Source organism: Temnothorax nylanderi, unplaced genomic scaffold, assembly GCF_030848795.1.
Source record: "Temnothorax nylanderi isolate EJ_2023f unplaced genomic scaffold, tnyl_v1.0 TNYL_tig0004_pilon, whole genome shotgun sequence".
In the NCBI taxonomy this organism is placed as follows: Eukaryota; Metazoa; Arthropoda; class Insecta; order Hymenoptera; family Formicidae; genus Temnothorax; species Temnothorax nylanderi.
In genome coordinates this window covers 1,364,271-1,391,809 of record NW_027249066.1, presented here as the reverse complement: position 1 = coordinate 1,391,809, position 27,539 = coordinate 1,364,271, and the positions used below count along the sequence as shown (strand labels likewise).

General features: G+C 42.7%; 1 protein-coding gene across 6 annotated transcripts; it reads right to left on the bottom strand.

The window, feature by feature from the left end:
- Positions 1-9: 9 nt before the first annotated feature.
- On the bottom strand, positions 10-26,893 carry LOC139773856 (uncharacterized). 6 transcript variants are annotated; one of them, XR_011718447.1, is made up of 7 exons: positions 22,069-26,893; positions 21,471-21,732; positions 18,170-18,474; positions 15,266-16,633; positions 6,319-6,979; positions 5,660-5,956; positions 10-5,205 (listed from the first exon to the last, which is right to left on the bottom strand). XR_011718447.1 is itself a non-coding variant. In XM_071708637.1 (4 exons), the coding sequence occupies exons 1-4, from the start codon at positions 22,508-22,510 to the stop codon at positions 5,126-5,128; spliced, it is 1,089 nt and encodes a 362-aa protein (XP_071564738.1). In that variant the 5' UTR covers positions 22,511-26,893; the 3' UTR covers positions 10-5,125. The 6 variants fall into 6 exon arrangements, 1 of the variants encoding a protein (XP_071564738.1); XR_011718449.1 differs by having other exon boundaries at positions 15,799-16,633; XR_011718445.1 differs by having other exon boundaries at positions 6,319-16,633.
- Positions 26,894-27,539: the final 646 nt, after the last annotated feature.

Here is a 27,539-nt window from a genome sequence, read left to right as displayed (position 1 = left end):
GCGACCGCAAACCGGACAACTAGTATGTATATTTTTGCATTATAATAATCTCGTTATACATAAACGTTATTACAATATAGAAACATAAACTTCTTTTTATAATATCTCATTCATTGTAACATCTCACAACGCTTCGCTATGATACACACCTCGTGGTCGAGATTATTATATTACTACTACAATCCCTGGCGTAAAATCTCGTCAGCGTGCCCGGAATACACCACTCGCGTGACTCTTTTTTTTTTTCCTTGAATAAAACACGCGTGCCTCGCGTACGAGAGCGACAAGATGAAACCTTGCACACAGCTTTTTATCCCGCTTATTATTTAATGTTACGCACGTCGCCCAATTTTACCGAAAAAAGAAAGAAAAAACCGCAGATTTATTTGCGTGGCATATTTTATAGTTGTATCCGGACTGCAAATTCGGTTTCTTATTTAATATGCATTGTTTTACAGAGTTTAATCTCACGTCATAAAAATTAATGAGAAAAATAATCGTTTTCAAATCTACCAGGTGCATTTCCAGTATATATTTAATAACTGAAGGGTTTTGACGTAAAAGAATTACACGAATGCTTTTCGCATTTTTAATTTAGGCATTATCATCTACGCGAATGTTACATGGAAACATTCAGAAAATATTTATTCAAAGTAAATAGATTTTTGAAATCTCTCTCTCGAGAAATTCGATAATATTGAGCTGTGTGCCTCTCTTACAATCGCGAATCTCTTGTTTGCGGTACCTGGTGGTACTCGAAACTGTAGATGAAGTTAAAATTTTGTACGTTTTATCGGTGCCTCATCTTCTCTTTTATTGCGAACACATTTTTTCCGCCGACGGATGCGCGTAGCTGCCGGCGCGATATCGAAGCTACAAAGTAAGAAGCAACGAGAAGCATGAGAGTCATTTCTACTCGGCGATCCCGAGCGATCGACAATCGGAGAACAATCCGTTTTCTCCCTGACTGAAGTGGGGCTTGTCGCTCGTGTAACGAGCCACGCGCCACGCCGCGCCGCGCTGCGCGTCGCTGCGACGCAGAAAATGCCCTCTCCTTCTCTCTCTCTCTCTCTCTCTCTCTCTCTCTCTCTCTCTCTCTCTCTCTCGTAAAAACGCACACACAATCGCGTATCGTACTCACATCGGCACTATGATTGTCAAAGAGAACTGGAGTGCGTGTACTGTACACACGCACAGGTTTGGCACACGCATCTCGTATCTCGGAGGGGGGCTTAAATTTTAATTAACGGTGCGACCTTGACAATAAGGGAGCGTTCGTCGTTAATCGTCACGCAAATGCCAAAGTCGGCGCGATTGTATCGTATCCTCGGTGGTATCATAGTGTCGTAGGAAATAAAAACCAGCGACCAGCGCAGATAATTCTCTCTCTTTTGTTTCTCTTGGTTTGTCCTCGAGATTACTAACGTCCACTATATGAGCGTACACCCGTCGAATTCGCCCTCGTGGGATCTCTTCGAGACTACCCGGGTAAAAGCCACGAGCGCGCGTGTACTAAGCTATTTATTAGCTCGCTTTATTAAATGGATCTCTCGCGTTAGGCCAAGTGATCTCCAAGCGTAATGCAAAAAAGAAGACGGGAGTGAAGGCTCGTCGCGAGAGACAGGCTTACAAGTGGAAAAAAGATCCGCTATATAACGTCTATCCTATCAAGTGGCCCTAGAAATTGCTAATTATAGGTAAAAAAGGGAAATATCTTTATAGAAAAGATTTTTACGCAACCGCGCGCACGCATGTAGCGACTTATTGTGTTTCTCCGAATCGCCGAGTCGATCGGCGATCGAGAACTATATGGCCGAGGTATTTCCGTCGAGAGATCTACGGCCGTGAGCTGCTTTAAGACTACCTTGACAAGCTTATCAGCGAGATCGGCTGCGCCATCTTCGGACGTAACGATCTCCGAGCGCCGATTTTATCTAGAAAAAAAGCCCGACAAACTGATTATCGATAATTTCTAACTTACGCGATATCGCGAAAGATCGGCGACTACGTTTGCCGATTGATTGTGCGACGCGAACGTGCCTGTCAAACTGATCTCCCTTCCACGATGATAAACAGTCATTTGATGTGTGCGATCGATCGAACCTGCATCGGCCCCGTCGTTAAATAGAGCAAAGGATATCACACGCGATCGGCGAAGTATAATACAATGGTTTTTGCAGTGAAACATAATTTTTCAAGGACGGTTACCTTTAGAATACAGCGAAACGGAGCAGCGCAGAGACGCATTAATTCGGCACATAGGACAGAGAAATTGATTAGTAGAAGAGATTGGTCGCGAAAGATGAAGAAAATTCTTCTTGCCGCTCCTCATTACGATCGATCTGTCGCGCGATCGTAACATTTCGAAGATATATGTGTATCTTACGTTCGACGTATACGTGTGAGCCTGGTAACAAGTAATCATGAAAATTCTAAAATTCGCCTGCGATATTTTCTTTTTTCTTTTTTCTTTAACCGCTCGATATTCCGCGCCGCGTTAATTTTACATCACGGAAACGGCATTAGGGACTAATTATACATATATGCGCGTGTAAACTCCTGTATTTATAGACGTTATCGTACATTATCTCATTGTCAAATAGAAAAAGTCATCTCGCGTTAACCGTAGCGTTATAATCACTAGCAAACTCGCAGAAATTCGGAACTGTGGCCGAGTTCCTCGAAAAACGATACGTTTTAATTGAAATTAGTTTACGAGAAATATCACATTCGTAGAAAGACAAATAAAAATGGTATATAGCGAAAATTGTGTTTACATCTTAATACGCTTCGCGTTCTAAAAAGAGAAACAATATAATAAATGTCATAGTTCTAAAAAAAGTAATGTTCATATATCAATCTGAACGATTCAATTTAGCTGGTATTCAACGCGAGAAAGGCTTTCGCGAACGAGAGAGATTTCCACGAAATTCCTATAAATTTCTCCCAACCTTAGCAATATTGGACTCTGTTGTGTCACAGAGAACTTTTGTTGCCAAATATGACGGTTATTTTTCAGCATAAACCTGATTGCATCTATCGTTACATAAACGGTATCCATATATATGGAAAGTTATATTTTATTTTATCGATATATCGCTGATCCTGTCTCACAGGAGACGTCATCTGTTTCAGCGACATCAGATTCGACCTGACGTTTCAAATTAAAATAATTCCAATCGCGAGCAGAACAAACGGAACGATAAAACTCAATGATAAAAATTCAGAATGTTTTCACTGCGAGTAGCGATGACGTATATATAAAAATAATAGATGGTTTCCTGTACAAAATTTAATAAATTTATGACTACGCAGAATATACATTTCGCGTATTTCGCTATAATAAATTACAGATATTGCTTAGTTGCGAAATATAAAGATTTATAGGATCGAATTATGCTCGGCAAATATGTATTTTCCATGCTCGTATAGAAAGGGATTACGGAATAAATGTATCGGAAAAAAGTTTCTGCTGAATCGCCGTCGTCATAGCGAAAAATATCCGATAAAACTCTAAGCAATTAGTCACAAAGCGAACTGGGAAATTATAGCGGAGTGAAGAGAATGAAAATACTTGGGCTGTTTCGTGCAAAGCGTTAATTGTATCCTTACTCGTACAGTAATGTACAGGTGTACATACACACGCGCGTACGTACATTTTATTAATCGATTGCCAATAGTGCTCCGTTTCTTTACCTTCTCTTCTACTTATATCGCGCGGATCTGAGCACTTTTTATGACACGTTATCTTACAATTGACAACAACAAATTTGGCCCTTATCTCGATTATCTTCCCGGTGTGCGTAACTATAAACGATTGTTAATAACGAACATTCTTATGTACAGCTTTCTACACGCACGAAAACGTCCAGAGGCCGTCGTCAGCGTGAGGAATCGGCGGCCCGAGAGCCCCCGTTTCGTTGAGCTCGTGTCCTTTCTCGTCCTGGAAGACATGTAAAAAAGCACCGAGGAATCTACATCCTATGTCGGCTTTGTCTGAACGATACGATTTCTCGCAGGTCCGCGTAAAATTCGCGAAGCGCGTGTTTGATACTCACGCGGATCAATACTCACGCGTATATCTAATTCGGGCCACGTATGTAGTGTATGTACATCCTTTCGCATTCGAGGAAGGAAATAGACGAGAGGTCTCGTGTCACCGGCCGATTTCTTCGCCGACAGACGGACGGCTAAATGCCACGTCTATGGCACCGCATCCTCTCGCGTGACTTCTAAATCGTTCCTTCGTTGTTCACATTCGGTGTGCGACCTATCGTCGGAATAAATTTCGCAACAAAACTGCGCGAACTCTCTCGTCAAAGATCGTAATCGCGCTCCTGAAAAATTACAGCTCGCTTCCATGCAGATCAGGCGCTCTTAATCGCTTCGCATTTATCACGAAAGATCACGTATACCATAGACAATTGCTGAATGAGATTAATGAAAGATAAATGATCACGTTAGAAATCGCCAAATTCGATGTGTGAAGCGTATTTATTCAATCAAATAAAAATTTTACTATTAAGTTTACGTTACTGTTAAGTTTCAGTGGTCAATTTAACCGAGCTTCACAAATAATTCAGATTGTATTCTGGGTTTTGTGTTTCTAATCGAAGTGAGCCCTTATTGGCGAAGCTTGCTGGAATTGAAAGCACCTAATCTGCATCGATACGAGATATATGTATACCAACGCGACGTTCTCGAAACGCGGCAACAATACAATCGACGACGCAACATGGTATATCGAATGTCGCGATCGGACTTTTCGCGAGCTCGTCGCAAATAACGTTTCCGCGACATACATGTACGCCGTATACAGGGACGCGTCTCTCCGGAGCGTCGCGTTAAAATGCATTAAAATTACATCTAATCGGAGCGTGCTGCCGATCCGAGACCTAACTCGATTTTTCTCACCATCGCGTCGTCTCGGAATTTCTCCCCTGAATCGCCCGGACGTCTTCGTAAAACAGAACGCAGTGGAGACGTTGATTCCTAAACGACGTTGTCCGCCATCGTGAAATATGTCATCGTGCTTCTCGCTTGAGACTTCTCGTGTCGCGTGGCTGAAGCGAATCGAGATCGACGGACGAGCGGTGCATTTCCGTCCGGAAGAATTCACCTCGTCTTAGGGAGGCGCCGTGACGTTCTCGGGCACGGAAATATCTCTGTTCAGCGAGTTCAGCAACTCCTCGTTCTCCTTTCGTACTGAAACGATAAGAATACCGGTAAGTAAAGTGAAAAATTTATCTTCTCGAAGATATACGACGTAAAACTAGCATCTCGCGCCCCCGCGCGTTTTCTCAATACGAGCGAACAACGACTACATAGATTTATGTTACTTTCTTCCCGTGTCGCGATAAATTTTTCTTAACTTCGACGGCGAGTTAGATCGTTTAATCGCTCGTGAATCAGAAGTGGCGCAAAATTCAAATTAGCCTTATCGAGCGTTGCATGCGGCGAAACTATATTACAGAAGTTAAATCCGCAAGCTAAAATTAATTAACCGCGAAGAAACGCCATTTAGCTTAAAACGACGAAGGATAAGAAGGGTCGTGGTTAGTGGGTTTGAATACAGCTTAATTTCAATGATCTCGGTATTCTAATAAAAATATTCAATAATTCGGAGTTAGTATTCAAACTTTCATATTTCATGATTTACGATTGCGTTCGGTCAGCTCTTTCGAGCTGTCCGGTGCAGGATTCAGAAAGCTGCTTTGCGTCAAGGTGATGACCACCACCAGCACCGAGGCTGCCAGAAGAAAGATGAAGGTTCCCAGAACAATCATGGCGATTCGTCGATGACGCCTCGCTTGCTCGAGTTGCTGAGCGTCCTCTATTATCTTCTGCGTCTGCTTGACGTCCACCTTTATTGGGCGGACAGAATCCTTTCGAGGAACTGCGGTACTTGCCCTTCGTGGCCTGGTTTTCTTGCTAACGCTGGCTCTTCTATCGTCCCCTGAAGTTTCACGTCGTCGTCACGTATTAATGTTAAAGCGTCTTCCGCGCACCCACACAAATTGATCGATATACAAGCGATAATCCTTTTCGTGGATGCTTCGAAGCAAAACGCGATATCCATACTTCTTTAATGCATTCGAGCTACGGCATCGCATCAAGTTGAGAAAGTCGAATATTTTATCCTATTACTTTTGGATGTCGAGAAAAGACATGAAACATGTTAGATATAAGAAACATTTTAGATATAAGCTCTACAAAGGCAATATTGATTCGAGGTTATTTCTCTTTAATTAGTTATAACTGTTATAAGGAACAAAACATTTTCTTCTATTCGCGGTCATCTTCCAATTTATCTCCTACCTAAAGGAGTCGGTCTGCCGCAGCTATTCGTCCTCGAGCGACTCGACATGCTGGAACGCCTGCTGGAACGCTGATCGACGTCCAAACTACATCTGGAGCGTCGCGGGGTGCTCGTCTGAGAGTACAGCAGATTAGGGGAAGGCGATCTATCGCCGGATTCGAGAAGGTAAAGACCGGAACGATCGTCCAGCTGTAAGCCCAGACCGTCGAGAGTGGGTGGATACAGACTGGAACGATGACCTGTCCGTGTACCATCTGGTTCGTCGGACAGCGCGTAAACATCCTTGGCACGGTTATAGAATCCCGACGACAAATCCTGACCGGTCGCCGCCGCGAAATCGTCCACGTAGAGAATTATCCTCTCGCACGCGGCACTTAACCGTTGATCCCGATCGTCCCGATTATTAATATCCATGGCGGGTGAATTAATGGCCTCGGAAACGCGTCGAGAAATCCAGGGTATCGTTCTTCATCGTCACATTTTCGCCATCGATTGCTTTATGTTTATTTGACTGGGGGCTCGCACTAAGAGATGAATTTTTCCGCGAGGGATTTGTAAGTCTGACACTTATGAAATAACTGATCCATATCCTGTCATATTATCGATGATGCATATCGTACCTTCCCGCGCGAGGGTCGCGTTATCCATCATTTATTGTCCCTGTAGAATCAAACACTCGTAAAGCCCCGTTATCAGCTCGGGGATAATTATTTCTCGAAATAACGAATTGATTTCGCGCAGAAATCTTTAGTCGTACCCTCGCCGTTGGCCGAGGGAAAAGATTTTTATGGAGAGTAGGTGATAAATAACTCGAAAGCTATTTATATCGCGTCGTAAAGGGTGATTAAAGTAGATCGACCGCGGTTTTCACGGGTTTTCCCATCTCGGTAGGATAGAACAGTTTCTTGCGTCTTCTACGTCAGCAGCGTGCGAATATTCTTGCAAGAATGCCGCATAAGCACTTCCCATGCATAAGATGTTTACAGAATGCCTCGCATTATATTTGTCAGCGAATTTATTTGGTCTTATCTACGATCTTATTTTATCGAGGAAATCAAAAAGTACTTTTAATTATCCGTAAATTCGTCAACGGATTAACGACGCTTGTTATCATATCGAGCTCTATGAAATTCGATGCGGATATTAAAGTTATCTATAATTAAAATAAAATAACTTCAAGTTTGAAAACATCAGAACGACTTTGAAATCTTTTATAATGAGATGATTAAACTGTATAACTACAATGCGGATAATCAGAATAATGTTCTTGGCCTTGGTTCTTTAAGACTTTGAACCCCCGAAGACGTGACGTTATTATTAATTATCCTTAATGTTATGTTATGCAGGAGAGTATCTTATTATTATAATAAACCCGCCCGAAAAGCAAATGTTGACGCAATGAACACGACTACGCGTTAATTCTAAATTATTATCGCTCCGATTAAGTGCCACCAAGCATCTCAAGTGGAGGAGACAAAATCGGAGTAAATTGAAAGTACCTCATTACGATTAGAGATAACGCTATCGAAAATTTTTATTTCTCTCGTGTTTATTTTTACGCTTCGAGAATATGGGGGTGCCGTGATGAAATTAACCCAAGTTTACGGCGGCGAGTAAAAACGTAAGCACTGCAGAACGGTAATTATAGAGAAAAAACAAAAGTTCTAGAAGAAGAAGAAGAAGAAGAAGGACAGCTAAAAACGTCGTTGATACGTCCGCGTGGTAGACGTCACCCTTGAGTTTATTGCGACGCGTATTTTTAGCGACGTAGATTCAGCAGGCACCGCCGCGCCGATCCGCTCGCTGTATCTCTTTCCCCGCGTCCCAAAACCCGCGTGTGCGACGCGCACGCACACACATATTTTCACGTGCATGCCGTTAAATATACTCGGCCAAATATTTAGAGAACTCACCACCCACCAGTGGCGGGCGGCTGAAATTATTTGAATATCGTCGTGTTGGCGTGTAGAACGAAGATGACGATCGATATCTCGCCCGTCCCTTGGCAAAGGTTCCTTGGCAAAGTGATTTCGACGGACCCTCGACGGACCCTCGACGGGTTCGCCTCGCAGAATGGATGGGGCGTAAATGGACGGCCTCAATGGCGGGGGCCGTCGATTTTTCTCTCTCTCTCTCTCTCTCTCGCTTCGAAATCTATCGCGGAGAGGCCGCCGACCGAAGCATGTTATCCACTCGCCGAAGTGTTCTTAATGATGACTACCGGCTTCGATTTACCGCGTTCCGATACTCGCGGGATCGTGGGATGTGGGATTGGAAAATTGGCATCCGGAAACGGAAACTAAGTTTAACGGTATCGACGGATTCCTTTTGTTATGTCCGATTCCCCTCCCGCATGCCCTCGTTCTTTCCCAATCCACCTTGATTGAGCGCATAATCGAATGAAAAATCTCGCGCTCCGTAAAGCTGGACAATAAAGATTTATAGACATTTCGACTCGAAAGACTTCTGCGGTGCCTGTGTGACAAATCGTTCGGGCGATCATGTTTGAGACCGTAAATGCGATTTCACTCAATTCGTCGTACCCGGCGTACTTTTCTCGTCGCCGTACGGCATTCGAGAGATTGACTCCATGCAGCGTCTCCTCGCGCGCGCTGAATTTCCCATTGATCTCTCGTCTCTTCGCGCAACGCCAGACACCGGTAATCGATGGTGCTCGGTTACAGATGTTAGCACATAGCGAAATACATAGCGAATGCTATGAAGGAGCTAATAACGCCCGGGATGTCGGAGATGCGCGGAAGAGCGAATGACAGGGCGTAACAGGTGATACAGGCACTTATAGTGTCGCCGAAACTGCGGATGCTGATGCGCATCCGCGCAGTTACTAACGGCAATGGTCCATTAATTTCCCAACTACGCTCTCGTGCCTATCGATGTTAGATCTACGTCATTCGGGTCGCATAGAGATTATTCCAGGAATTTAAAATACAGCAGCGCCGTTATAATAAAAGTTTTAATAAAAATGTAACACTCGGTGCGAGTGATTCTCAAAGAATTTAAATTTAATATTGATACATGTAAATGTACTATTGGAAAATTAATGTAGCAGATCCCTTGTGTGATAAATTTTGGCTTAATCTTTTCTAAACTAAAATAATATACGAATAACTTTTTACATTAGTGTGACAAAAATGTTTTTTTAAAGAGAATTTAGTCTGTATAGCTGATTTTAAGGCCACGAGTATCAAACTTGACTTTAAATGTTAAAGCTAAGATGAGTTTTCCTCGACAATTTTAACGGTAAAAATGCTGAATCAGTTTGAAAGAAGATGAATCGTAGATTGCTTTCACGGCTCCGGAATGAAACCAAGAATCATACATATACATCAAGTTCTAATATATTCGTGATTAATTAACATACGATTTAGCTTTTGCGTAATTAATAAGTAAAGTTTATTATAAGTCATCTCTTAAAATAATAATAAATTCACTGTAATTTTAACGTAATAATAAAAAAAATTTTTTAAAATTCATATAAAATGTTTTTAAATCTGTATCAATCTTTTTTATACTTTTAAAATTAAATATATACATATGAACTGCAAAACGATATACTCTAAACTAGTGTTTTTTATAGCGTAATTAAAAGAATAGTATTTTTAATATATGTTTATACTTTTTAATAAAACATTTATCAGAAAAAAAATCGTAGATATATTTCAAACATGAGATTCTCCGATTCTTTAAGCTCTTACAATTTTCGAATGAGAAGCATACGAATAATGAGAGCTCAGCTGGCTTTCTACCTTGGTGCAATAACTGAGGACTAATATTTGAAGCTCGCGAATCGAAGCGAGAATACTCCGAAAGAAGTGATTCCTGTCCGAATAAATGGAACTCGCGCGCATATTGCAATCCGACATTTCCCCGTGGAAAAAGAAGTACTACGAGAAAAAATGCTTTTAAAAGTACGGATATTAAATGATACGCGCGAGATGTTAAATTTCCTGACCTATGTTATTTTAATCGTCGTTATAGCCGCGGCGTTTTAGCCTCTCTCTTTTTGCTTCTCTCGTAATTATCTCGAAAGAAAATGCTGTAGACAATGTTATGACAGATTGTATGTTATGATGACCAATAAAAAATAATCAATCGTACTTTTTTTTAACGGGCGAAGATAACCCGAGAGACACGAAATTATCCTGCGCCAGACTTATTTACGCCAGATGTGTTTATTTGTACAAAGCGAGAATTCTACCCTCCGAAATATTCTATTAGGCCATCCAGATACCTATCGACCGCAATGGTCGAACCGCTTACCGAGTTCCGTGCATCTCGAAAGCGCAATCAAAAGCAACTCGAGGCTTTGACCGCAAACTTTGAAGTCTGAATAAACCAACGACTGTACACCGGCAAAGGAGTCATCTGTTTCAACATTGTCCGACGCTGTCCTAATTTTGTGCGAAGGGAAATATTATCGCGACAACGATGGATACGCTGATGACCAAGGGAAAACGTTTCTTGAGTCGAGTGACTCTGAATAAACTAAACGTTGCTGTGTGGAACGATAGATTTACGATCAGACGGAGAGGTATTAGCGTCAACGGAGATGAGACCGTCCTGTCGCTCAATTCGTGGTGCAGATGAATGGAGATGAGAACACGCGCGCGTGAGTTGTCGAGCTCGCTGCGGAAGCGCGAGAGAATAGAATGGGATGAGAAATAGCGTGACGACTGCACGCATCGGACGTCAACATTTCCATTCTAGGGAGCAGAAGGGGTAAATCTAAAATTATCGAGTTTGACACGCGTAGGTATATATGTATCGTTAAAGTCATGAAAACAAGTTCTAGGCGCAAATAAATCAGAGCTTTTAAATCGAAATTGTGTGTAAAAGTCTCATGTCTCTTTTAAATTATTTAAATCAATATACAGAACGTCCATGTTACCTCTCACGGGATTCATCGTGATTAAATTCTCCTTGTTACGCTTATTTCTTACCTATCCTGAAAGCCTTGTTCGGAGAAATAAATTTTTCGCTTTAAACCCGTCTGTTTTTCAACGACAGGTTCGCGATATACTGCCAATTGCTGTTTACTTTATTGGTCTGTTATGAAGAACGACATGCCCTATCCAATCTAATTTCAGCGCGAGTTTCGACTTTGGTTCGGCTGTCGAAATTAACGAGAACCGCACGTAATGCAATTCCGCAGGAGTGACCGTTTCGCCGTCACTTCGAAAATCGCGATTGGCATCGACGACTAAACGCGCAGTACCGCCGCCAGTAAAATTCTTTCCGCCAGCGTTTTACGATTATTAACCCAGCAACTTGGGAAAAGGAAGTAGAGGCTAACAAGGAGATTACCGGCGCGTTCTTTTACCGAAATTGCGCCACAGTGGCAAAAGTGGAGATCGTATATCCCACTGCATCTCGCGGTAAATCTCACAGATTGCTCTTTGTTTCAGTTACACAGAGCGAGGAAATATAGAAAAGTATCCATCATGATGATATATCGCATCTTTACCTTCAGCCTGCGAGCGTTAAGTACAAGTGCACACAGAGTGAGACAATGAGCTGTCGAGGTGTCACGCTCCAATTTACCGCACGGATCGATCACAAACTGGCAAAGTGCGAGCGTCTGGAAGGTCCGAAACTTGCGTTTGTTTAATGGACCACTCGTGTAGTCCAGCAGCCAACGACTGCTTGGCTGCGCAGAAACGTAAGAAATCGCTTGTTCTCCATTTCTCCCTTAATAATGAATGAGTGGAAAAATTGAGAAATCGACCGAAGAAATTGACCCTGTTTCGGCGCGAAGTCGCTTTGACGTCAGTACACACACCGGGGCGTCAAAACTTCTGATGAGCGTATGTACGCGGTCTGTGTGCGGGTGGTGGGAAATTTCATTGCATAAGCGGAAAATTATACTACTTGTCGACATCGATGCGCCAAGTGGCGCGCGTGTACAAATCGCATTATTTTAATGGCGCCGCTGTAGCGTGAGATCCGGGCTAGTTCCTCGTAAATGAAATTTTCATACACACCGATAACATTACAGCGACGTTCGCGCGAGCAATTTAAAGAATCCATGCGCCGAGGAGCGCTGGAACACGAGGGCTTTCAAATTACGACGGGAGTATTTACGGCCCACCGCTTTTAATCCTCTAAAATGCGAAAGGAGTTAAATCTCTCTGCCAAAACCGTTTCGCGGATTTGCCTGCCGATGTTCGGCCAGGATATATCGAAAATGATGTATAAACACGCCTTGGAAATTCTAATGCGTTCGCACCTGCGTGGCCCGCGAGCCAAATTGAGAGATTTGACGTAGAAGAGTGCAATCAGATTCCGCAAAGTAATATAATAATACGCAAATACGTACGCTCGCATTAAATTTCACTCTCCAAATGCAAATGGATTATCCCACATTATATTATACATCACATCGTTGCATTCGAAACTGGCATAATATCAAATTTCTCATCCATGAAATGAACGATCCCCTTTTTCAAGTCGGCGAATTACAACTGCGATAGTTTCCCTCTGATCAACAGCCTCGCTGAGTAAACGGATAATACGTATCAATATATAAAAAACTTGTTTTGTAAAAGTATAAAATAAATAAAAAATGATACATAATACATGTTTTAATTGAGAATTGTGCGCGCGTTCAATATCTATCAGTTGGCTCGAATTCCCAAAATACTCACAATCAGTCACAGTCGCGAGAACGTAAATGATCATCATTTCAGAGACGATGACAACGCGTCAATTCTTCGTGATGCGTCCCAAATGTAGTTCATGTCTACATCTACGATGTTCCGCGACACGTAGGTGTCATCTGATCACGCGTGACGACGCAGCGGCCGCGCGAATTGTCGCAGCCCGGCGTTATGCAAATACCGGACGCGTATGTAATTTGTGCGATAGATGTCATCTCCTAACTGCACAAGATCGATACACCCTGCTTTACGATATTGCCGAGGCGCCCTGTGTGCAAGCATAATGGCCGGCAAGCGTTACGACCTTGCGAAATAAGCCATAGTGCCCTTTAAAAATTTTACCCTTCCCCGCTGGTCTCTCCATTTCACTTGTCTCCCTTCTCCCCCGCCCGCCCGCCGTGACAGCGAGATAAAAAATTCACGTACCTTCGTAGTGCAATTTTACGCGGGAGCACGATGTAAAAGCAATACGGCATTAACGCGTCAGAGTCACAAGAGTCACAATGCCACCGGTCGACTTTAATACGCGCGGTTTTATATGAAGAATAAATGTAAAACTTTATTTGCCGTCTGATATATATAGGTATATAAAATAAATTCCTGGATGGATGTTAACTTGAAACTGAGAATTCGACGAGCGGATTTCCAATCGAGTTCCGAGTGTGGGAAATGTGGCGGGATTATGGACTTCGGTTTCGAGCATTGACTCAAAGGATTTAGCATATACAATTGTCAGGTGGAAGTAATTAAAGACCGCTAATTGATTGATCACTCGATCCAGTGCGCGTAAAACGCATGATTGACGAGGAATTGATCGTAATGAATCAACTGCAGCAGTTGTGGGTGTAACCAAATGTCAGCAATGACGATCGCTCTATATCCGTACCTTTAATGACGTGCTACGTCAAAATCGAACGGTGGCGAAAATCAGACCGCGGTTGTTCAGGCCTGACCTGATTTTCGTTGTGAGCGCGAAACGATGTAAACAGCGCTGTTGTAAAGTGCCGAAACGAGATACCTTCCCGTGAAATTTGCGCGCAGAAAGTCATCTCGTGAATTTAAGATCAATACGAGGCCTGGTAATGTTGCCGATCACGTTACAATGATTATAGACATTCGACAGCTATCTTCCGCTGTGTTTCCTCAAATTCGCGGACGTCAGAACAAGCGAGAGTTGAATTTGCTTTAAAACAATTAAATTAATCCATTTCCTTCCTATAAACGGTATAAACAGAATAAATGTGTCTGCAAAATGGTCTAAAAACGTATCGTATATCAGATGTATATTATTAAGAGATGTTTTATAATTAGGATGTTTAAAAAAAAAAGTAAATATAAATTCAGGAACGTTAAAGTTAATAGTATAAACTACTTAATATCCATTAAGATAAAAAGAGAGTGTATCTCACTCTTTCGCAAAAATGTTAAGCTTATCATTTAATTTAACTCAATGATAACGCAACAGTATATATGTCGAATGACTGAACGTTACTCTCGAAATTGTGGGAAATATAAACGTTATAAATCTGTGTAACGAGGAATATATATGTTCAATTAAAATGTTCTAGATATTGACGTCGACAAAGCGGACGCAAAGGAACGTCGTGTATCTGGTGCAAATCAATACAGTACCATTTTTGCAAACAATTCCCCGCTTGAGCATGAGACAACATCCAATGCATTTAACTGTTGAAACCCGGCGTTTTGTAAAAACTCAGTTATACAATGTAAAAATAATTAATCGATTTTGTATATACTTATATATATGAATATAAATATATGTAAACGACATTTGAAGATAATTGAAATCTACAATAGATTTGATTTAAATGTAAACACACAACACACAAATATCGCTGGATATTTATACAGCCTGCAATTAATAATTTTCCCGTTTACGACACGATCTCACGAAGATTAACAATCCTATGACATTTTGCGCGGAAATTTATAAACTTTGCTTAATAATAATTCATACTCTTATCCAAGAGAAACGTACTCATGGCAAGAAAATGTTGAAATCGCATAAACTGTCAAAGTATGAGTGAAAAGATAAAGAGATGTACAAAAATTAATTTTCACAATCTTCGTGTGATGCTTGAAAAATTAATTTCGCGCACGATTTAAAATCATTCTGCCGCGATTTATTTCTGGGAGTTTATTAGCTACGATGCTAAATATTATTAAACGTTTGTGTCGGGAATCATCAAAGGAGAGATTAATAATCTTATCTCCTTGGATCAATAATACCGCAACGCTTCTGACCTACCGCACACGATGACATCCGCTTCCGCAAATCTCTCGACGTAGAAACATCGTTTGAACCGTGTAAGTTCCAGTATCGACTCTGACTTGTTGATTTCGCGCGCGATGGTGTATTTATACAACGTCATCCACACTTTGACGCGTTCTATCGGAAACGGATATCGCTGATCGCTAGTAAAAGTTTTAAAAAATATAAATTTTAATATATTTCAGCAGAATTCAGATAAATAGTCTAAAGGAAATTCGAAAAAGTTTTACAATAAATAAAAATCAGTATTATTACGGCATTAAGGCAACAAAGTGTTTAAATATATTATCTGAACATCTATCTCTCCAATCGCAGAGCGAAATTTTTCGGAAAATTTTTCATCTCGACGATATAATTAATCTCTACCTCACTTTTTTATTTCGCATAATCGTTACTGGTGTCAGCGATTTAACGGCCGTTAAGCGATCTTTAGAATCTCGAAGCGTTAAAATCGCGTTGCTCTTGCCGCCGGCGATTCCACGAAAGCGCGGGTTTTATTTTTGCCTTACTGCTTTCGAGCACGGATGTCCAGGAAATTGTTTCCTCTCGAGGAGAGACGAGAGTTAATTCCCGTAGACCCGTTCCAAACAATTTCACATCGCAAGAGAGAAAAACCCGGACACCGGAAATGTGGAGACTGGTCTCAAAACTTTAATTCCATTTCTCGCGTGGTGCTCTCCCGATCCCGGACCACGACCACGACGGGAAGGTCACCCGACGGAACTATAATCGCGTTCGCTGCGGGATAACATCCTGTATCCTGCGGCACTCGGTCGTCGCAACCAGGATCAACGACACTACGGATCAGCGAGACACGTCGCTGGCGCGCGCGCTAAGACGACGACACACATTTGTCGAAAGCGACTGTCGGCGAGCTTTTTCGACCGTGGAACGACGAGTGCGAGCCTCAAGGTGGCTCAGCTGCGGAAATCCGACGGCTGACTGGAGGATTCGCAGACGCGCCCGCCTTTAATTTAGAAACGCGGAGCGCCCTCGACCTCGCACGCTGCACACGGTTTATTTGTGCCGGTGGAAATTCGTGTATTGTACGTACGTATGTATTCTGCACGCTTTACAACTTTATATAGGCTTGAAGCAGCGTACTTTCGTGTCGGATGCGACATTCTGGAGTGTCATCAGTCGCCGTTGCACGTAAAGCTACCCGGCTAATTGGTGAAGACCTCCTTCTTCCCTTCACGGGGAAAGCCTCGGTTTACAGAACCATTGACGGTTCGCTACCTCTAGCGTACGATGAAACGCGGTTTCTGTGGTTTTCAGGAAGGCAAACGTCCACCACGAAACCGCTAACGACGCTGACCGAACCGTTGTCGCATCGGAATTAACCTGCCAATTACCATAACCAAATTATCACCGAACGCTAGCCTTGTGTCACTTCACACATTCTCAAGGACGTTAATTTCATCATAATTAGTCCTATAATACTGTGTGCACTTGTAAAATTGTATTAGTGCTTCGATGAAAATTGGATAGATCAGACATAATTTAAAAAATTATGTATGTATCGCTCAAAATAATTAGAAAGATGTTTCATGAAAGAGATTTTTATACATACAGTATTTTAACTCTTTTAATCCGCATGATTCAAACTACAGAAATGTTCAAAAGAATAATCCATAATTGTTCTATATATGTAATATACAAATTGTAAAGAACTTTTCTTCAGAGAGAATTAATGTCAATGTACAAGAAAGAAACTATAAAATTGCAAATGGTAGATGATAAGAGGATTAATCAAATCTTGATTCGCGAGAACTTGCTAATGCACTTAATCGGATCTGCTTGAGCGACAATATCGTTCCTCCAACAGGATTGTATAATAAAGATGCATTAAATCATTAATGCTTTGCAACTTCATCCGGAGGTTACCACCCTCGGGACTGCCTTGCATATTTTAACGCCGGTAATCCGACATGATTTTCTCCCACGTTCTCAAACGTATAAATCCGCGCTACTATTTAGCTACTATTTTCGGACGCATCACGTCAACCATTGGATGGCTTTCCGCTCGTGAAAAGTCCGTAGTGTGTAATAAATCGTGCGCTTTATCGCGTTCGAATAATATCGTCAGGGAATAAACGCGTTTATCGAGCATAGAATGCTTGCTAAGAGATCTTCTCGAATGTCTTTTCCATAAATTTAATAGAAGAAGAAGAAAAAGATCGTGCCAACGCAACTGGTTACAAAATATAAAACAAAGTAGATTATACAATAAAAATCTGTACTTTAGAGGTAAAGAATTGTATCTCCATTATTATGAATTCGGAGAAAACAAGGTTGAAAGTTTTAAATAGCGAAATGGTGCCTTTTTTTAGATATAAAACAAAAGTAAAATAAAATAAAATAAAATAAAAATAGTAACTTGATTTATTGAGTTTTTAATAAAGTAATTTTTAATAAAGTAACTGACATGTTTAATACCACACTGCCAATAACACGCTGTATCTGACCAAAATTAAACTATGAAAATTTTCAATACGATTTTTTCATTGTATTTTAGAAACTAATAATAATAGACATATGACCCTTTATCATTATACAATTTAAGCTCTTGGTATATTGAAAAATGTATCAACTCCATTTTGACAAAAAGTGGAGATACGATTCTTTACCCTTAAGGTACAGAAATATGTTATTAAGGGCCGGTTGTTCCAACCTGTTGGTAAGCTAACTAATAGTTAAATCATATGTCTATCTTTGTCTAATGTAAAGGATAAACAAAGACATATATATGATTTAACTATTAGTTAGTTTACCAAAAGGTTGGAACAACCGGCCCTAAATTTAATAAAAGCAATAAATGCGCAACGCTCGATTTTCAATTGACTAAGGACGAGAGATTTATCGTCGCAATCGACTCACCCATGTCGTCAATTATAGGCGCCATTCGCAGCGTAACACCGACCAGGAGCAACGACATGGCGAGCAGAAGACAAGCGGTCGCGACGATCGTCCATCGTGCACGAGGCGGGAGTTCCTCCGGATCGACGAGTTCCTCGTCCGGACAGACGGGATCGATTTTGCGTCGTTTACGTTTGCGCTTTCTTCGTGGTCGGTGATACCTTCCCTGAGACTCCACCTTCTCCGGTCCGCTTAGAGTCTCCTCCTCTTCCAGCTCGTCGGCTACGTTCAACGCCACGTAGTCGTCGTCGTCGTAATGAATTTTTCTGAAAGTAGATCAGAGAGGATCAGCAAGGATTCTTCTCCGTCAATCAAAATTTATACTTGGAAATCTCGAGTGAGGTCGACGATTTGCTTTGAAACGACGCGTGCAAAAACCGCAGGAATAATATACGAGCTATTGTTCCCACAACGTGGACTATTGCCATTGTTCGTCGAATCGTTACTCTCGATCAATACCGTTTCGGAAATGAAACGTGCCAGCACTCCGGCTGCATCTGACGTTTAATTTAAATTGAAAAATAACATTTTTCTTGTGTATCTCACGCGGGCATACGAAAATAGACTTTTCCCCCTTTAATTAACTCGTCTAATAACAGAATATGTTAATATAAATATTAATATAAATTTACAAGTTATGAAAAATTCTCAACAAACCTATTTCTAAAAAACAGATTGTTTAAATAGAAATCGACTGACTTCGTCTTTTCTCAGGCTGTCTGTAAAATGAGATTTCATACTCATTTTCTGAATGAGACGTCTCGAGCTATCGATAGAACGTCGTTAATTAAAATGTACATTCACTCGCACTTCGTTTAACAATCGGAATACATTTCTGATTCTGGCACCAATTGTAAAGGCTCGAAAAAGGGCGAGCGACGAATGAGTATCGATCATCGTGGTACCTGCATTGTTCGTGAATCTCGAGAAGTTGCTGTTTGCCGTACGCGGGTGGCGGCGACAGAAAGGCCATGCATTGTTATGTACTGCGTACTCTCAATCGAGACTTCGAATTAGTGCTATTACCCCATTTTTCATCGAGAGAAAAAGTTGAACGGCACGAGAGAAATAAAAACCTGCAAAGATCAGCCGCGCTTTTGCAATGCTGAGAAACTAAACGTAAATGCATGAAAATAAGCTACATTTTCACGCAATATTTATACTTCAAAGCTACTTGAAGCTAAAACTGAAATTCGAAATTAATTAAAAAGTTTTAATTGTTACTAGATATTATAAAAATGTAGACTGTGAATAAGTCTTTGATATTAAATATGGAAAATATTCAACACAAAATGATTAAAAATGTATTGATAAAAATAAAGATAGTGTGTGATAGAACTATGTATAGTTTTGCTGACGTATTAAAAGTAATATAGAACAACAAACAAGGTTGCTTGATGAATTTGCGATAAAACTGCTCAACTTGCTCTCTATTGCACATCGAAGCTTGGTAACGTACTACGGAAAAGCGGGCCAGCAATTCGATATGCGTTCACAACAGCCAACGAGAGAAGCAGACCCCGATATCGAGCTGAACAAAGAACAATCGTTGCACTATCTACGTCACACACATACACATACACGCAAGGCCATCACGTGCTCTCTGAGTATAATTTTAGAAAATGCCGCTGGAATAGGACGGAAAAGTGGAAAAACGATAGCCGAGGTGTCGGGGCATTGTGGAGAACTGGATGAAATTCGAAGTAGTGATAACAGCGTGTGGTCAGACAATGGCGATTCGAGTATTATCGCCGCTTGCACACTTTTCGTCGCGTCCTGTTAAGAGAAATTGTATTCTTCCGGAATACATGAATACACGTTTTTCGTCATTCTACAGTTATGCAGCGATAAAGTTAATTCCTGGGCATTAAAAATATATTATATCCAAAGTTCATCTATTAATAACGTTTATCGGGAGAAATGCGAAAAGCTTATAAATAGAAGCCTCTACCTACGTCGACAGGATATTCAATTAAAAGGAGATATTCGATAAAGAAAGAGAGAAAAGTAAATTGATATACTAGATTTAATCGTATCGAGAGAAAACCGTATCAAGTAGTAAACGTCGGTCGATGTTGAATCAGTCGTTCTGACAGCTATATTCTCGTGCAAAAAAAAGTTTTAATTCATATTGCCTTTACGATATATCGGACAGTTATTTGATAACTGTCAAGATATGTTATCCCACGATCTTGCACATATATCTAGGGCACTCTTGTCATCATATTACGTTTAACCAAACAGTATAGAGTACGATTTAACAGTACAATTTAAAAATTTAAAAATATTTCATTTTTTTCAGTGAATTATTGCAATTTATATAAATTTCTGAAACATTGTGTTTTTTATATCTTTCTGATTAATTAAATGTACTTTTATCTGCGATACAAAAATATGTACTTTTGGGATTATTAATAAAAATTATTTATAAATGTAAACTTGTTAATTGTACTAAACTGCTAAAATTATGTGATAAACCGTGAGATTTCAGTACTAAATTAATCAATATAAAACAGTTATAAGAGATCTCTTTCCAGGTCTCATGTCGCGTAATCAAAAGTTATCGAATCCGCCTATGATTTTAGTGTGATTTTGAAATTGCTTGGCCAAATTTTAAAAAAGAAAAGACGCGGGACGCCTCTTCGTGATCGCTAATCGCCGCTGGCTATCTCCTCAGTTTCATTACACGCTCCAACGGCGCGCTCGTCCTTTGTCGCCCAGGTGGTTCAGCCGCCAAACCATATTTGCCGAGAACGGCATGTGACAGAGGGGCGCAACCACGCACCACGCTGACCCAGTTCCGAATAAGCTGGCTCACCGAAACCGTGTCTTTCTCTCTCTCCTCGTGGTCGGCCGATCGAATATGGAAGAAGGACGAGAGTCGCGGCAACACACTCCTGGCGACCCCGTATAAACGAGAAGACAGCGAGCGAAGGCTCGCGAGTACGGAGAGAGTTTGTTACAGCGGCGACGCAGCTTTACCGAGACGATAAATGCGGAAACTATGCCAAAGTACATGCGAAGATTTCCTGAGACGCTCCACGAATTTCCGCGGGAGAGGATAAAGTCAGTTCTGGTGGAATTTAAAGTCGATTTATTCCTAGCGAAGGCGTCGCGACGTCCTAATTCTCGGCGTTGAGAAAATATCTCGACAGGGTGACTCGGTTCCAGGAAAAATCTGATTCTTCCTACGAAATCCATCGAAAGTTTGTCCTACTGGCATTGTTATTATATCGCGTTCAATCATATTTTAAGTACTCACAATTGAGCTGCGCTTTGAGAAAAGTAGCAGGCACTTCGGTGCAGCCGCGGATATTCGCAGGAGTCGCCGAGGACTTCTTTAGCCCTTTCGAAATTTATTAGCGCCACGTCTTGGTCGCCGTCAATGCCGAGCAGCTCGAAGCGCGAATCGAGGCCGGCGTGAACGTCTTGGACGACGCCTTGGAGAATATTTGGGCTCCTCGAATGCCTGCGCTTCTTTCGAGGACTTCGAGGACTTTCAGAGGCTCTTCTCCGGCCCCTTCCTGGCAAACAAAAGCAGAACAATTAGCGAATGTCGCTCAGCCTTGATCAATATTTAACCCTGTAAATGTTTTCGTTATTTTTATGCATCGCGACAAACTCTATGTGCTATTATTTTTATTTATCACAATATATTCATGTTTAACTAAACTAAACGTATATTTAATTTTTTATTCAGACTCGCTCACGTAGAGTAAAATCTACTAATATCTTACTTTGTGTGCAAAGGGATTTAACTTAAAAAAATTAAAAACTTAAACTCTGTTTTGTGTTTGGAGATTTAAAAAGTTTAAACTAATTATCGTCGATTATGTTATCGTTAACAATTACTCTCTTACCGTTAGACAACTTGTGCTGAGGATGATCCGTCACGTTGTTGAGGTAATCACTTCCGCAGGGCGCGGAATCGTGACGTCTGCGACGATGGCGATGGTGCTGCTGCTGATGATGATGATGCTGACCCTTCTTCTTGTTGTGCTGCTGCTGCTGTTGCTGCTGCTGCGAATGATGATGGTGATGGTGGTGATGATGATGGTGATGGTTCAATGAGGAGGAGGCCGTCGAGGTCGAGGTCAATCTAGGTCGGCGTGGACTGGCGGGCGCGCTGCCGGAACGTCGGCTGAGCGTCGACGACGCCTTCATCGCCTCCACCTTCGTCTCCACCAGGGCGGCGAGAACGGCCTCGAGACGCGCCACTTCCATGCCGCCGCTGCCGCCATCGTCCGTCGACACCGCCTTGTCGGCGACGTCGGAAGTCGACGGCGTCACCGTCACCGTCATCTCTTCGCCTGCTGCCTTCGCTGCCACCGCTGTCACATCACCCCCCTCATCGGCGGCGATCGTGGCGATCGCCGCCGCGCTACCGCGATCGGTTGTGGTGGCGCGGGAACGATCGGCCCGCTGCCGAAACGATCACAAACCCTCCTCCTTCCGTTTCGCCGCGACGGCGCTCCTGTTGTCCGCTGATGATAGCTCCTGCAGGAAGCGCGACAACATCAAGCCTTTGTCACCGATCGCTTCGACACCGGAGATAGAGAGAGAGAGAGAGAGAGAGAAAGAGAGAAAACGCGAGGGAGCCCGCGACGTTGTTCTTTCTCGGCCGCGATTCCTTATCGGTTAGGTTAGGATTCCCCTATCGCCGCCGCGATGCTATTCCGCCGACCGCGCACCGTTCATTAATCTTCCACAGGATTTCCGGACGCTGTTAACGATCTTCTTCCCCGGTAACGATAACAGCTACAAGCCGTATAAAAGCTGGTAATCAGCGTTGTTCCAATAGGTCCGCATTAGCAGCCAAGCGCTTCTTGCCACCGACGGCCGAACGAGGGAAAGATCTTTCTTCGGGTGCTTCTTCACCGAGTCGGAAACGAGCGGGAAGCAGGAAGAGACGCCCGTTTCTATTTCTCTCGCGTGCCAAATGATGCGGGCAATTTGTGTAAATATCCCGATACTTGCGCAAGCATCCTGCCGGCAGTATCTGACTCAATTTTGTTTGCTTGTTGCTCTACCGATGCGATTGGCAAGAAAGATGAAACATTGATAAATCTTACGTGCATCCCAATTTCTCGCGCTTCTCCGTCGCCGCGGATCGAAAATCGCGGCGGTCGAGGATTCCCCGCAGATGCGAATTGCACGCGTCCGATTAGCTCGATCGCCTCGATCGTCGGGTCAGGAAGGAGCCGGGATTCGTTCTGTTGCCCGGAGCCAATCGATGTTCGGCCGGTTCGGCGAACCGTTCTCGGCTGCAACGGTCAGCTTCGCGATGCGATTCTCAACCGGATTCGCGCTCCATTATCGGCGATGGCCATGCATTATCTGATGGCAAATATCAGATGATTCGCCGTGCTCGACGAGGCGGATGATTCCCCGCGGTTGCCGTAAATTTCTTCCAGCGGCTCCGCCGGCGCTCGCGTTTCCATCATACGCGAGTATATCTGCTTCCACAAGTGTCTGCTTTGTGGGGGACGATTAATCGGATTCACTGTTCGCGCAGATATACACGCGCGGATGTCGAGAACAACCCGAAAACCCCGATGCCGCTTGCTGGATGTTGCTTCGCGTCTCTCAGTCTTTCATTGCGAGATCTCAGTGTCCGTTAACAAGATACACCGATGGTCGTATCCTTCCAGTGGATACAGTTTTTTTAATGCGGCGAAAGCTAATCTTCAATCGTCCATCGATTTTCCACGATCAGCTGCGACGCCCCGGCCGCTCTCAGCCCTCTTCGAAAAACTTGAGGTCCTTCGAACCCTTTAAATCACCAGACACACGCACTTGAGTGTCGTTTGGCGACACAACCCTCGTAGATGCTATCGCGTGTTTCGCAAACATAAAATCCTGTTTGTGGCGCGGTTTACCGAGATATCTGGCTAATCGGAACGATCTACGTTGAGACATTGTTAAGCAAAGCTTAAAGCAGCAAGAGCAACGGTGATGGATCGACTGGTCCCTCTCGAAAACAAAATCAGAATCGCGCCGGTGGTGGTAATTTCTGCTCGAGCGATTTCCCACGACCCATTCCGACTACCCACGTATAGCTAATGACCCCGTTCCTCTCCATACGACGCAATGCGAAGGACGGCCGAAACACGCAGCCATATGTCCGGCTAGAATGCGGTGCGAGGGACCGCGAGGAAATCATCCCGAGTAAACTGGGATTGGGAGTTGTCCAATAGTGAAATCTCGGAACGACGAGATTCCAGGGGATAATCGTTTGTCATTAAATCGGGATTTTCTGGATTTCGATACGTAAATTCTGAAACTTCTTTGGAGTCCGAGATAAAATATTGAAAATTAAAAATAATTAGCTACATCGTGTTACTGAGTGATTAAACTATTATACTTGATAATTTTTAGATTCTTAAATACCTTGAATAGCTTGGAACAATACACGAGTACTAAATATTCTCTGGTGGGCATTGTTGAAAGCGTTTCAGGAATGTTTTCAACGGATAAATAACTAAAAGCCATTTTATCGGGGCCCACTTCGACAGATTATCTTAATAATGCGATTGAATTTACTATACGTTATATTGCACACAAAATACTGATAGCGTTTTAGCAACGAATATAAAATATTGTTTAAAATCTAACAGAGAAGTCCTTAAATATAATTTTACGAATTTAAAATATCACATCATCTACATACTCTCTACTTTTAACAACAAAATCGGAAAGGGATTCTTTAGAGAACCCCCTTTCTAATTTAAATGCGGTGAGAGAGGGTGAAATTTCTCTTTTCATAAAAAGCGGTAAACGATGGAGCGAGTGAAGTGGCTCGTTGGCAAGCATCATCGCTCTAGCCCTCGGTCGGCTAGCGCAACCGATACACATCAATACGCTTTGGCAGCCGATTGACCATAAAGCTACCCGATACTATGTGAAAACGTGAAAATGCGAGAGCTGAGCTTCAGACTACCCCTTGGCTACCACCGAACATCGTCCTAATTTATTCGCTAGGACCACCATGACGTAGTATCCAATCCGCTCACGTCGTCCTCAATTTTTCCAAGCAATCCTTCTTCCGCAGACCCCCAACACCTCACCAACCGTTCTCGTGTCCCGCCAGGGAATAAAGGAGGAGATGTAGCTATCTCGAGGATACACATGATATCTCGTAAGTGGGGAGAGAGGCGCCGAAACAAAGTGTACACGAGGGGGCTAGCCGAATGTAGACAAAAAGAGCGACGGGATGACGATATAGAGCCAATGGAGCCTCAGAAAAATGAGACGTCGCGAACACAGATGCGCGGTTTCTTTTTCTTGCGAAAGAACTTTTAAAAATATGTCCGAAGAAAGTACCGGATTACTGTTAAAGCGAAGAGATAGAAATGAGAGATCTCGGACCACGCAATGAGAACGTCACGGGTGTGAGTTTGATCATCAAAATCGTTTTTTTTTTTTTTTACAGAAACAGTAGACTGTTGAAAATGAGAGAGATATCTGCAACGAATAGAGAAAAGTGAGCAAACAAGAGACAAAAAGACAGGAACTGAAGCAGAGTGTAATAGATCAGTCAAGCGAACGTGAGTGCTTGTTGTCACATACAAACACGGACACTACTACTTGCCGCGTCCTAAGACAATACTTGCTCATGTTATATTACTCACTATTCGCGATTCTTCCGTACACATTTACTGGCGACGCTACGTTACTCCTATCTCGCGGATGCTGACCAGAGGCCCGCAGCCTAGCTCTCTCTCTCTCTCTCTCTCCTCTCGTACGCCTAGTGCGAGAGGTCGTGACGTTTCTAGGCACCCTGTGCACCCTCGCGCGGCACAGGGCGCGAGGGCTGATCGAGCTATTAGCGTGCCACGCGGGGTGGGCTACGTCATGCTGCTGGCTGCACCACGTTGGTGGCTGCCACTGCGATCGGCAGCACCCTCAGCGAGCACGCACGCACACACACACATGCATGCAGACACACGGTGACGCGCACCCCCGACGGAGGGATGTCGCGTGCGCGGGTGCTAGCGATCGCCCGAGTACTGGGGTAGCGTCGCGGAACGGACAGGGTTGGCGGCAGGCAGGTAGCCGATCTGGCAGGGATGCGTTCAGCCCTACCCCTTCCTGACGCCACTACCACCACCAGCACGGCCACCCGACGTCGGCGCCGTCGTCACCGTCGACGGACGACTCTTCTCTCCCTTCTCCCAGCTGGAGCTGGACTCTAAGGGTGCCAACGAACCGAGATGTTTATCCTTTAAAGTCCTTACTACCATACCTCGCACGCGCTTTTCCTTCTGCACGCGAACACGCGCCAGTTTCAGTGAACTTTGAAATGTAGGTTTGTGTGCTAATTAATCTGACGGGGTATATCGTACGCTCCATAAATTGCGCAGTCTCTTTTTCTCGCCGGATTAGAAATATTCAAAGCCGAACTAAAAGGCAGCTCTTAAAATATCCAAGAATCAATAGCTTTTACGGTATAAAAAGTTCTCGAGTACTGTGAGACTTTTCAAGTATTACATTTCAATAATGCAAAGAGAACATATGTACAATTAATAATATTAATTTAATTTCAAATAAATTTTCTGGTGTAGTTAAACTTTAATTCGCAATTTAATTATCAATATATAACGTACTCACTGTCCTGCTATTAGTGAGTGAGTTGATGTTTCAAATTGAAATGATTGGTCTTTAATTACTCCCGAAATAGTAAACTGTGTGTCGGAAAACCGCAAATTACCAGCATTAATTTTAACGTACTATCGCATATAATTATCTACGTGAAATTGTCCGTTACACAGGTTTCACAGAGGAAAAGCCGACTTTGCGGAGGCATCTGGGCCCTGTGTTAAACCGGGTTTATCGAAGTATAAATCATTTTATTACTTGCTGCAACAGCCTAGTTACGAGTTACGCTATAAAGATAGATTGTGATACTTGCTGTACCAGGAAGATAAAATTCTACATTTTAACAACGTCGTAACATGCTATAACGCACTCTTAATATTAATAACCAAGATTAGATAAACCTCAAATTGCAAATTAAAACTAAAAAATGACGCCAAAGTAACAATCGCGTTAGAAGTAACGATCGTGCGAGGAATCAGAAATCTCGCTCCACTTTTCTTCATTTACTCTCCTTTCTTGAAGAACGAGAACGAACTGTGACAGTCGTTCCGACACGAGCAGTAAGGCGCTCTGTTCGCTAGTTTGATTAGGTCGGCCGGCGTCGAAGAAGGTCCTCGGGGTGGCCTCGTCTTTGTTAAAACGTCCTCGGGACGAATTTCTTTCGCAGATTGCTCGTCGCCATCCATTCGCTTTAAAAGAGTTCCAATCGGGATCTCTTTTCTTCATGCGCGGA